This window comes from Hippopotamus amphibius, chromosome 3 (assembly GCF_030028045.1).
Source record: "Hippopotamus amphibius kiboko isolate mHipAmp2 chromosome 3, mHipAmp2.hap2, whole genome shotgun sequence".
In the NCBI taxonomy this organism is placed as follows: Eukaryota; Metazoa; Chordata; class Mammalia; order Artiodactyla; family Hippopotamidae; genus Hippopotamus; species Hippopotamus amphibius.
This window is the reverse complement of record NC_080188.1, coordinates 123,708,141-123,721,294: the sequence shown is the minus strand read 5'-3', so window position 1 is coordinate 123,721,294 and position 13,154 is coordinate 123,708,141. Positions and strand designations below refer to the sequence as shown.

Below are 13,154 nucleotides of genomic sequence, written 5' to 3'. Positions count from 1 at the left end.
AATAAAAAAATAAAAAAAATAAAATAAAATAAAATAAAATAAAATACCTAGTTAAATGCTCTTTTAGAAGAGACACATCTGAAATATAAGGATCAAATAGTCCAAAGTACAGAATGAAAAAAGACACAATAAACATATCTTAAGCAAAAAAAAAAAAAAAAAGAATTTGTGAGCTGAGAGATTGTCCAAAATGGTGGCGTTGAAAGACCTTGAGCTCACGTGATATTGCAGGCACACAAAAATCACAACTATGTGCAGAACATCCATCAATGAAAAAGACCAGAACCTACCAAAAAAGACCTTCTACAACTAAAGACATAAAGAAGGAACCAACGAGATGTATAAGTGGGGCAGAGTCACAATACAGTCAAGTCGCATAACGCTAGGTGTTGACCCACAAATAGAAGCATAATTACAATTGTAGAGGTTCTCCCAATGGACTGAGAGGTCCAAGCCACAAGTAAGACTCCCCAAACCTGGGGTCCTGCACTATGAATCTGAGCCCCCCAGAGCATTTGGCTTTGAAGGTCAGCAGGGCTTACCTTAGGGAGTCCCAGATGACTGGGGGAAATAGCAACTCTAAAGGGCAGAAGCGGTAACTGATAAGAGCCTGGGTCAGATGTACAGGCAAGCAACTGTACTAGGGGCCAAACAAGACTACTAGACTGCTCACATAGTCAAACCATCATAGCAGAAAGATCAACTTAGCCTTCACAGGGGGAACCACTAGAGGTATAACTCTGGTGATGAGAGGGGATTGCATTGCTGGGACACATAAGACATCTCTTACAAAAGGCCACTTCTCTAAGGTCAGGAAACATAATCAACCTGCCAGAATCATACAAATACAAAGAGCAAGTTGGACAGGATGAGGCAAGAGAGGAACACAGGCCAAGTGAAAAAAAAAAAAAAGATAAAACCCCAGAAGAAGAACTAAGTGAATGGGAGATAGGAAATCTACCCAAGAAAGTATTCAGGGTAATGATCATACAGATGATCAAAGAACTCAAGAGAAGAGTGAGAAGAGTGAGAAGTTAGAAGTTTTTAACACACCTTTAGAAAATATAAAGAACAACCAAACAGAGATGAAGAATACAATAGCTGAAATAAAAAAAAATACACTAGAGGGAATCAATAATAATCTAAATTATACAGAGAAATGAAGTGAGCTGGAAGACAGTGTATTGGATATCAGTGGTATTAATTAGAAAAAAACAAAAAAGAGTGAAAGAGATGTAGACAGCTTGAGAAACCTCTGGGACAACATCAAGCACACTAATCTTTGCATTGTAGGGGTCCCAGAAGGAGAAAATGGAGAGAAAGTTGCTGAGAACATAATTGAAAAGACATAATAGCTGAAAGTTTTCCTAACCTGCTTAGAGAATCAGTTATCAAAGTCCAGAAAGTGCAAAGAGTTCCATACAGAGTTAACCCAAAGAGGTACACACAAAGACACTGTAATTAAAGTGGCAAAAATTAATAATAGAGAGAGAATATTAAAAGCAGCAAAAGAGGGACTTCTTAGGTGGCACAGTGGTTAAAAATCTGCCTGCCAATGCAGGGGATATGGGTTCAATCCCTGTTCCAGGAAGATCCCACATGCCATGGAACAACTAAGCCCTCGAGCCACAACTGCTGGGCCTGCGCTTCTGAGCCGGTGAGCCACAACTATTGAGCCCATGTGCTACAACTACTGAAGCCTGTGTGCCTAGAACCCATGCTCCACAACAAGAGAAGCCACCTTAATAAGGAGCCCATGCACCACAATGAAGAATAGCCCCTGCTCACTGCAACTACAGAAAAGCCAGTGTACAGCAACAAAGACCCAAAGCAACCAATAAATTAAGTAATTTTTTTTGAAAAGCACCAAAAGAAAAACTACAAGTTACATACAAGGGAGCTCTCATAAGGTTATCAGCTGATTTTTAGTACAAAATCTGCAGGACAAAAGTGATGATAGGGAAAAACCTACTACCAAGAATACTCTACCAGGCAAGGTTCTCACTCAGATTTGATGGAGAGATCAAAGGTTACAGACAGGCAAAAGCTAAAAGAGTTCATCATCACTGAACTAACTTTACAAGAAATAGTAAAGAACTTTTCTAATTGAAATAGAAAAGACCAAATCTAGAAACATGGAAATTATTTTTTTAAAAGGTTTCATTGGTAAAGGCAAACATATAGTAAAGGTGGGAAATCATACATGTGCAAAGCTAGTAAGAAGGTTAAAAGACAAACGTATAAAATCATTTGCATCCACTAAACAATGTTAAGGAATACACAATACAGTTAAATGTAAAATATGATATCAAAAACAGTAATCAGAAGGGAAGTAGAGTACAAGTGCTGAGTTATTACAATGCATATGAAATTAAGAGAACATCAACTTAAATATATATGTTTATATATTTATTTATTTATCAATAATTACTTCAAATGTAAATAGACTAAATGACACAGTGTGACTGAAAGTATGCACATAAGACCTGTATATACACTGTCTATAAGAGATTCATTTTAGATCTAAAGATACAAAAAGACTGAAAGTGAGGGGGGTTGCAATATCTATATCAAACCAAATATATTTTAAAATAAAGACTGCTATAAGAGACAACAAGGGACATTACACAATGATCAATCAATTCAAAAAGATATAATAATTGTAATTATATATGCACCCAACATAGAAGCACATAAATACATAAAGCAAATATTAACATAATAGGGAAGATCAACAGCAACACAACAATAGTAGGGGACTTTAACATTCCATTTATACCAAAGCACAGATTATCTGTCTGGATAATCCAGACATAAAATCAATATGGAAATACAGGACTTAAGTGACACATTAGACCATTCTATCTTATTAGATGTATATAGAAGATTCCATCTAAAAACAAAAGAATACCCATTCTTTTCCAGTGACATGGAACACTCTCCAACATAGATCACATGCTAGGTGACAAAACACACCTCAGTAAATTTAAGAATATTGAAATAACATCAAGCATCTTTCAGATGACAATGCTATGAGACTAGAATCAACCCTAAGAAAAAATGTCTGCCAAAAACAAAAATACATGGAGGCTAAACAATATGCTACTAAGCAATCAATGTGTCACTGAAGAAATCAAGGAGGAAACTAAAAAAAAAACCTAGAGACAAATGAAAACAAAAACACAACAATCCAAAAATCTATGGGATGTAGCAAAAGCAGTTCTAAGAATTTTATAGCAATACAGGTTACCTCAGGAAATGAGAAAAAAAAAATCTCAAACAACCTAACCTTACACCTAAAAGAGGTAGAAAAAGAAGAACAAACAAAACCTAAAGCTAGTAGAGTGAAAAAAAAATCATAAAGATCAGGGGAGAAATAAATGAAACAGAGCCTAAGAAAACAATGGAAAAGATCAATGAAATTAAGCACTGGTCCTTTAAAAAAAATACAAAATTTAAACCTTTAGCCAGACTCATCAAGAATAAAAGAGAGAGAGCCCAAATCAATAAAATCATAAATGAAAAAAGAGAAATTACAAATGGCACCATAGAAATACAAAAGATCATAATAGACTACTACAAAAAACAGTATTGCAATAAAATAAACAACCTAGAAGAAATCAACAAATTCAAAGAAATGTACAATCTCCCAAGAATGAACCAGAAAGTAGAAAATATAAACAGACCAATTACAGGTGATGAAATTGAATCAGTTATTAAAATATGCCCCCCCCCCCAAAAAAAAAATCCAGGACTAGATGACTTCATGGGTGAATTCTGCCAAATATTTAGGGAAGATATATAACCTATCCTGCTAACCTATTCCCAAAAATTTCAGAAGAAGGAAAAATTTTGACTCATTCTGTGAGGCCAGCATCTCCTAATACCAAAACCAGACAAAGATAACACAATAAAAGAAAATTACAGGCCAATATCACTGATGAACATAGATGTAAATATCCTCAATAAAATAATAACACACTGAATTCAACAATACATCCAAGGATCATACACCATGAACAAGTGGGATTGATCCCATAGATGAAAGGATTTTTCAATATCAAAAAAAATCAATCAACGTGATAAACTACATTGACAAATTGAAGAAGAAAAAGCTAATGATCATCTCAATAGATGAAGAAAAATCTTTTGACAAAATTCAACACCCATTTGTAATAAAACTCTTCTGAAGGAGGGCATAGAGGGAACATACCTCAACATAATAAAGAACGTAGATGACCAGCCCATAAATAACCTTGTACTCAATGGTAAAAAGCCAAAAGCATTTCCTCTAAGATCAGGAGCAAGACAAGTAATCTCATTCTTCCCAATGTAATTCAACAGAGTATTGAAAGTCCTAGCCACAACAATCAGACAAGAAAAAGAAATAAAAGGAATACAAAATGGAAAGGAAGAAGTAAAACTGTCACCCTTTGCAGATGACTTGATATTGTACCAATAAAATCCTAAACACACCACTAAAAATCTAGTAGAGCTCATTAATGGATTTGGTAATGTTGCAGGATACAAAATTAACACAGAAATCTGTTGCATTTGTATACACTAGCAATGAACTATCAGAAAGAGAAATTAAGGAAACAATCCCTTTTAAAATTACATTAAATATACTTTAAAAAGTAAAATTTCTATACTTGGAAAACTATAAGACCATGATTAAAAAACTGAAGACAACACAAATGGAATGATATACTATAATCTAGGAGTGGAAGAATTAATATTATTAAAGTGACCATGAAACCCAAGGCTATCTATAGATTCAGTGCTGTCCCTCTTAAACTATAAAGGACATTTTCCACAGAAAAAGAACAAATAATTTAAATTTGTATCAAAACACAAAAGACCACCACTAGATGAAACAATCTTGAGAAAGAAGAACAGAGCAGGAGGAATGTCACTCTCTGACTTTAGAGTACACTACAAATCTACAATGATCAAAAAATTACAGTAGTGGCCAAACACACACACACACACACACACACACAGACAAATACATCAATGGGACAGAATAGAGAACCCAGAAATAAACACATTAACCTATGGTCAATTAATCTATGACTAAGAAGACAAGATACACAATGGAGAAAAATAATCCCTTCAATAAGTATAGTTGGAAAACTGACAGATACGTGGGAAAAATGAAATTATAACATTCTCTAACATCATATGCAAAAATAAATTTAAATGGATTAAAGATCTAAACACAACACCCAAAACCTTAAAACTCCTAGAGTAAAACATAGATGGAACACTCTTTGACATAAATCATAGAAATATTTTTCAATTTATGATGGTTTCATCAAGACATAATACTATCATAAGTCAAGGAAGATCTGTATATAATATATCAGAATTGATTTTTCTATTCTCCTGTTGATGGATTTTTATGTTATTTCAAGTTGTGAGATATTATGAATAGTTGCCTGCCATATGTCAAAAATATCAATGTGATAATTCTCATCCCTTAAATATAAATGATTCTATGACCATTTCAATATCTGAATAAATTCAAAATATTTTTGGCAGTGATTAAATTTTAACCCAATGACATAATAATAATCATCTTAAATGTAAATGGTCCAAACACACCAAAAAAAAAAAAAAGCACAAGATTGTTGAGCTGAACCAAAAGCAAGATTTAAGAAAAACTGACTATGCTAGAATTGTGTGCAACAACAACAGTGAAGGATTAGGAGAGCAGGTGCTAATCTAACTGATTGTGGAAATGTTTTGGAACATGTAAAACCAAAAGAGCTGCACATAAGCCTTATAATCTAGTTGATAAAGTTGTTTTCCGAGGGGGATACAGGTTTGCAATTATGATCCTGCTGTACATGGATCATGGAATTGAACAAATAAGTATATGGCTTGCAGTTGGTAGAACACAGATCATTCACTTTTTGAGAGAAAATTTACAGATAAGCAAGGGAAGGTGACTAGAATGTCTCTTATAGTGAAGGACTAGAGACTGGGGACATCAGTATGAACTCATAGTTAGCTTAATATATATACAGTTAAATATAAATATTTATACACACATTTATAAGCATGAATTAGAAAATACACATATATCTCCTTGCTTGACTGCAAGGAGGTCTTGGAAACAATGGATCCCCAGAACAAAGTGCACACCTAGTGCCCAGATATATTACTTACTTTTTTACTTTTCTATTTTTGACATACAAAACTTGTGGGTAATTAATTTTTAAAACTTAATGCATTTGGAAATAAGCATACACCTTTGAAATCATCACCAAGTTGTATGCCATATATACACACACACACACACACACACACACACACACATATATATATAAAACCTACAACAAAGTTTTTCTCACTCACTTATCTCTTATTATAAGAACAATTTACATAACAAAAATGAAAAGGGAGAGAGTAAAAGGATAGAGTTCTGGTATGTGAATAAAGGTAAGTTATCAATTTAAATAAGCTGTTATACACATAAGATGTTTTATGGAAGCCTCATTGTAGCCACAAAGCTAAAAGCTACAGTAAATTCACAAAGCATTATGAGAAGGGAATCAAAGTATACTACTAGGAAAATCATCAATTCACAAAAGAAGAGAGCAAGAGAAGGAAAAAAGGAATAAAGGAAATACAAAGCAGCCAGAAAGCAATTAATAAGATGAAATTAGTAAGCCTTACCTATTAGTAATTATTCTAAATACAAATGGATTGAATTCTCCATTCAAAACACATACAGTGGCTGAATGGATTTAAAAAAAAAAAAAACAGAAATGAACCATATCCTGCTTACAAGAGGCACACTTCAGGTTTAAGGACACCCCTAGGCTCAAAGTAAAGGGACAGGAAAAGATAGTCTACACAAAGGGAAAAAAAATAGAACAGAGGTAGCTATGCTCATAGCGGACAAAATAGACTTTAAGTTAAAAATAGTAACAAAGACAAAAAAGGTCATTACATAATGGGAAAGAGGTTAATACATCAAGAAGATGTGTCAATCATAAATAATTATGCTCCTAACATCAGAGCACCTAAATATGTTAAGGGAGAAATAGACAACAATACAGTAATACTAGGAGAATTCAATACCCCATTTTCAACAATGGATAGATCATTCAAACTGCAAATCAATAAGAAAGCAATGGATTTGAAGTATACTTTAGAACAAATTGCCCTAACGGATAAACAGGACATCTCATCCAAAAACAGCAGAATACACACTCTTCTCAAGTTCATAGCAAATGTTTCCCAAAATAGATTATATGCTAGGGCATAGAAAGGTCTTAGCAAATTTAAGAAGATTGAAGTTATATCAAGTACATTTGTAACTACAATACAATGAAACTAGACATAAATAATAGGAAGGAAGCTGAAAGATTACAAATACATAAGAATTAAACAACTAAAAATAATGGGACAAAAATCACTCAAAATAGAAACAAAAAAAAAGTTAAAACACAACATACCAAAACCTATGAAATGCTTTAAAAGAAGTTTATAGTAATAAATGTCTACATAAAGAAAAAAAAAAGCTCTCAAATAACATTAATTTACACCTAAAGTAACTGGAAAAGATAAAATCTAAGCCCGATGTTAGAAGAAGGAAGGAAATAACTAAGAGCAGTTCCAAAATAAGTAAAATAGAAACCAGGAAAATAATAGAAGCCATCAACAAAACTAAGACATGATTTTTTGAAAAAGTAAACAAATTGACAAACTTATTTAGACTAAGAAAATGAGAGAATATTCAAATAAAAAAATTAAAAATGAAAGCAGAGAGATTATAGCTGACACCACAGAAATACAAAGAGACTACTACAGATATTTATAAATGACAAAGTGGATAACCTAGAATAAAGGAAAAAACTCCTAGAAATATACAATCTACCAAGACAGGATCATTAAGAAATAGAATATCTGAACACACCAATAATCATGAAAGATATTGAATCACTAATCAGAAACCTCCAAAGAAAATATCCAAAATATTTAAACAATTTGTATAACTCAATATCAAAAAAGTAAACAACTCAATTCACAACTGGACTGAAGACCTGAATACACAATTTTCCAAGTAGAAAAACATGGCCGACTGGCACATGAAGACATATTCAACACTGGGAATCATCAGATAATGCAAATTAAAATCACGATGAGATATAACTTTACACCTATCAAATAGCTATCATGAAAAAGACCACAAATAACAAGTGTTGGTGGAAATGCAGAGAAAAGGGAACTTTTACACACTGTAGGTGGGAATGTAACTTGGTGCAGAAACTATGTAAAACAGTATGGAGTTTCCTCAAAAACTAAAAATAGACTACCATGTGATCCAGCAATACCACTTCTGGATACATACCTAAAAAAACAAAACACTAATTCAAAGCGAGAAGTGCATGCAAATGTTCATACCAGCATTATTTATGATAGCAAAGATATGAAAGCAACCTAAGGGTCCATCAACAGATGAATGAATACAGAAGATATTATACACAAACACACACACACACATACATATGCACATATATATACACATACAATGGAATATTAGCCATAGAAAAAAAGGAAATTCTACAATTTGTAACAATGTGAATGGGCCTACAGAGGATTATGCTTAGAAAAAAAAGTCAGAAAGGAAAATACAAATACTCTGTGTTATCACTTATATGTGGAATCTAAAAAATAATACAAATGAATGTGTGTAATTATATACAAAAACAGACTCACAAACTAGTGGTTACCAGTGGGAAAAGAGAAGAGGGGCAGGGAAGATAGGGGATGAGATTAAGAAGTATAAACTAACTATAAATAAAATAAATAATCCACAAAGATATATTGTATAGCACAGGAAAATGTAGCTGTTAATTTGTAATAACTTTAAATGGAGTATAATCTATAAACATATTGGATCACAATTTTGTGTGCTTGAAACTAATACAATACTGTAAATTAACTATATTTAAAATTTTTGAAAGGCCTGATGATTTCACAGGTGAATTCCTACAAACATTTGAAGAAGAACACCAACTCTTCTCAAACATTTCCAAACAATCGAAGAGGAGGGTATTGTCTCAAACTTATTTTAGAAGGCCACAATTTTCAAGGTCTCAAAATCAGACAAGGACACAACAGGAATACTACAGGTCAACATCTCTGCTGAATACAGATGCAAAAATTTCTCATCAAAATAACAGCAAACCAAATTCAACAGCACATTCAAAGGATCATACAAAATGATCAAGTGGGACTCACCCCTAGGATGCAAGCAGCTCAACATATAGAAATCAATACACTATATTAATGGAATGAAAGATAAATATCATATCATTTCAAAAGATAAATAAAAAGCCATACAATACCCTTTCATGATTAAAATGCTCAATTAATTGGGTATAGAAGGAACATACCTCAACATAATAAAGGTGATATATGACAAGCCTACAAGTAACATATACTCAGTAGTGATAGTCTGCAAGATTTTCCTCTAAGTTCAGGGGATAAAAAGGAGCCCACTCACACCACGCCTATCAGCATAATCCTGGAAGTCCTGGTCAGAGCTATCAAGAAAGAAAAAGAAGTAAAAATCATCCAAACAGGAAAGGAGGAATTATATTCTCTTTGCTTAGAGATGATATGAACTTGTATATAGAAAACCTGGAAGACTCAAACAAAAACTTTGTTAGAACTATCTACAAATTCAGTATAGTTGCAGGAAACAAAGTCAACATAAGGAAATCAAACACATTTCTATATACCAACAATGAAATATCTGAAAAAGGTAATAAAGGAAACAATCCCATTTACTATAGCATCAGAAACAATAAAATAATTAAGGAGATGAAAGATCTGGACACTGAAAATGACAAGACGATGAAACAAACTGAAGTAGATACAAGTAAATGGAAAGATAACTAATGTTCATGGTTGGAAAAAATAATATTTTTAAGTTGTCCACTCTATATTTGTAGTGAGGTGGATGGACCTAGAGACTGTCATACAAAGTGAAGTAAGCCAGAAAGAGGAAAATAAATATCATATGCTAACTCATACATATGGAATCTAAAACAATGGTACTGATGAACCCAGTGACAGGGCAAGAATAAAGATGCAGATGTAGGGAACGGACTTGAGCACACGGGGTAGGGGGCGCAAAGGGGAAGCTGGGACAAAGTGAAAGAATAGCATTGACATATATACACTACCAAATGTAAAATAGCTAATGGGAAGTTGCTACATAACATGGGAGATCAACTCAATGATGGGTGATGACTTAAGGGGCTGGGATAGGGAGGATGGGAGGGAGTCGTGGGAGGGAGGGAATATGAGGATATATGTATAAATACAGCTGATTCACTTTGGTGTACCTCAAAAACTGGCACAACAGTGTAAAGCAATTATATTCCAATAAAGAGCTTAAAAAATAAAATAAAATAAAATAAAATAAAATAAAATAAAATAAAATAAAATAAAAAATAGTAAAAACAAATAAATAAAGGAGAAAACAAAAGTCTACACTTCTCAAAGCCATCTATAGATTCAGTGCACTCTCTATCAAAATTCCAGTGGCATCTTTCACAGAAATAGAAAAAAAGTCCAAAATTTTATATGAAATCACAAATGAACCCAAATAGTCAAAGCAATCCTGACAAAGAAGATCCAAGCTAGAAGCATGACACTGTCAATTTCAAACTATACTACAAAGCTATAATAATCAAAAGAGTAAGGTACTGGCATAAAAATAGACCCATAAACCAATAAAACATAATCATGATTCCGGAGGTGACACAGAGTTCACAATTTTAAGCTGTAAGATTAAATGATGTTAGGCTTACAGCTGATAAGGGATATTTTAATTCTCCCATTTCCCCAATGGGAGACTTGAGTATGTGACAGTCATGGTGGTCTTCTTACTTTCCAATGACCCCTGCCAGGCATAGGATAACCCAAACTTCTCACTCCAAAAATTATGGCCCCTGAGTTCTATAGATTAGTTACCTTATATTGTTGAAAGTATTACCACTATGAGGCTTTTTTTCTCTTTTACAAAATTAAACATTCAGATTATAGCCACAATTATTTCTAATTCAGCTTCAGTACCATCTCACTAAGCACACAAGTTTTATAGAAAGCAGTACTATCTACAGTGACGTAACCATGATATGAGGACTAATGTGAGAACCCACAATTACTTAGCTCACCGAATCCATGGCAAAGCCCTATCTTACTGTTTCTTCAAACAGGCAGTACCTCCTACCTTGAAGCACCTTCCTCTCACTTCCCATTGGTAATTCCTTCTCACCTTTATAAATGAAGTTTATGGTAACTCATCACTAACTACTATTCTGAAATGCACTCATATCTTATGTAAAGGTCATTTCTGAGTCCAGTACTGAGAGCTCTGTGGCAACAAAATGGCATTCATTACAATAATTCTAATTCTGCATTTCAATCTATAGCTCCCTTGGAACCAAGGCAATCCACAACAGTATAAATTGTATATTTGGGGAACTCAATAAAGATTTCTTTATGAAACAGTTAATCATAAACTGGGAAAACACCACAGAAGAAAGGCAGCAGTGATCTGGAGACACTCACCTGTCTGAGAGATGGCCATATATGAGGCCCCCCATCAGCATTCCAGCCATGAACAGGAACTGAACCAATGGTTTCTGTGACTGATAATCACATACGAGATCCCACTGGAAGAGAAGGAAACCAGCACCCAGGAGCTTCATAGCATCTCATGATCACTCAACGTTCACTCACTCCAGTAGCCCTCAGTGAACACACTCTCTGGTTTCCTTTATTACATTTACTCATCTATATTATTTAAGTCTCAGTTGAAGTATGGCTTTTCTAGAAATGCTCAACTAAATCTTTCAGGTTATGTCAGGACTAATCTTTATATTCACTTAGCACTGCATACATCAGTGGTTTTAAATCTTTGTCATACATAGGAAATGAGTTTTTTAAAATCACTGATGTGTAGATCACACCTAGAGTGAAATAAACTCTGATTTGTTTCTCTGACAGTTAGGAAATGGATTTTTTTTTTAATTTTTTAAGTTCTAGACTGAAAACAAGTGACCAAGAACAATTTTTAACACATTATATCAAATATGTACTTGCCTAAACATCAATCTCCATATTAAATTTTAAGCTTTGTGATAGTAAAATTCATATCCAATTTGTTGACTTAATCATTCTCAATTGTAATGTAAATGCTTGACAATTAAAAAGATAAACAATCGCTGAAAGAATAAAAGAGAGCTGGTCATACTATCTATTCAGTAACTGAAGATTTGAACAGTGTCTCTTCCATGTTATCCCAAACACACCACACCATGTACTCACAAGAGGTAAATGAGGTGCTTGCTTCGGCAGCACATATACTAAAATTGGAACGATACAGAGAAGATTAGCATGGCCCCTGCGCAAGGATGACACACAAATTCGTGAAGCGTTCCATATTTTTAATAAAATTAAAAAAAATTTAAAAAAAATAAAAAAGAGGTAAATGAGGCCTTTACCTCAGTCACGATGGTGGAGGAGAAGGAGCTGTGGTCATACACCCAGCCGTCCATGCAGGGCTCAGTGTCCAGGTCAGTCATGTTGGAGAAGCTCCCATTCAGGTGAAGGAGTTGCCACTGAGGGAGGAGGAAGCGATGACATTTCTCTGGCTTCAAGTTTGAATCCAATGGGATAGAGATTCTCAGGAGGACATCAGAGCTGAGGGTTCCAGTGTCATTATCAGAGACAGTGTCATTATCAAGGATGGGGACCCAGCAGCGATGACCAGGAATGGCTGCAGTGAAGTTCTCCAGTAGAATATGACAGGCTGCTATCATGACAGGGGGAAGAACTAAAACCATCTGAAGAATCTGGAATTTTCCCAGGCCACCGATTTCATCCAGGAGCTCCTCAAAGGCCATTATGAAGAGGAAATCTTCAGGAAAAATCACAATAAATTTATGGAGATAGTTTCAAAAGAAGTTTCCTTTTATTAATTCACACTAAATCTATGTGACCTCACACCAGTTTCTCATCAATGGTTCTTGTCACTTTGCTACTGCACCAGAACATTGGAAGCAGCTTCCCCAATCCTTTTGGAATCACGAGGTATTGGTTTTTCAGTAAAGTCATAGAGA

The 13,154-nt window shown here is 34.0% G+C and overlaps 1 protein-coding gene and 1 non-coding gene across 2 annotated transcripts in view; one reads left to right on the top strand and one right to left on the bottom strand.

Annotated features, from left to right (window-relative positions):
* LOC130848969 (solute carrier family 22 member 10-like) overlaps positions 1 to 12,938 on the bottom strand; it is a 103,430-nt gene extending 90,492 nt beyond the window's left edge. Inside the window, exons 1-2 of the mRNA XM_057727454.1 lie at positions 12,537 to 12,938; positions 11,602 to 11,705 (exon numbers count right to left, since the gene is read on the bottom strand). Coding sequence (XP_057583437.1) covers positions 11,602 to 11,705; positions 12,537 to 12,938 — 506 coding nt within the window. The remainder of the gene's footprint in view (positions 1 to 11,601; positions 11,706 to 12,536) is intronic.
* Positions 12,375 to 12,481, top strand: LOC130850668 (U6 spliceosomal RNA). The gene has a single exon (XR_009053012.1). It is a non-coding gene; the product is annotated as a U6 spliceosomal RNA (small nuclear RNA).
* Positions 12,939 to 13,154: the final 216 nt, after the last annotated feature.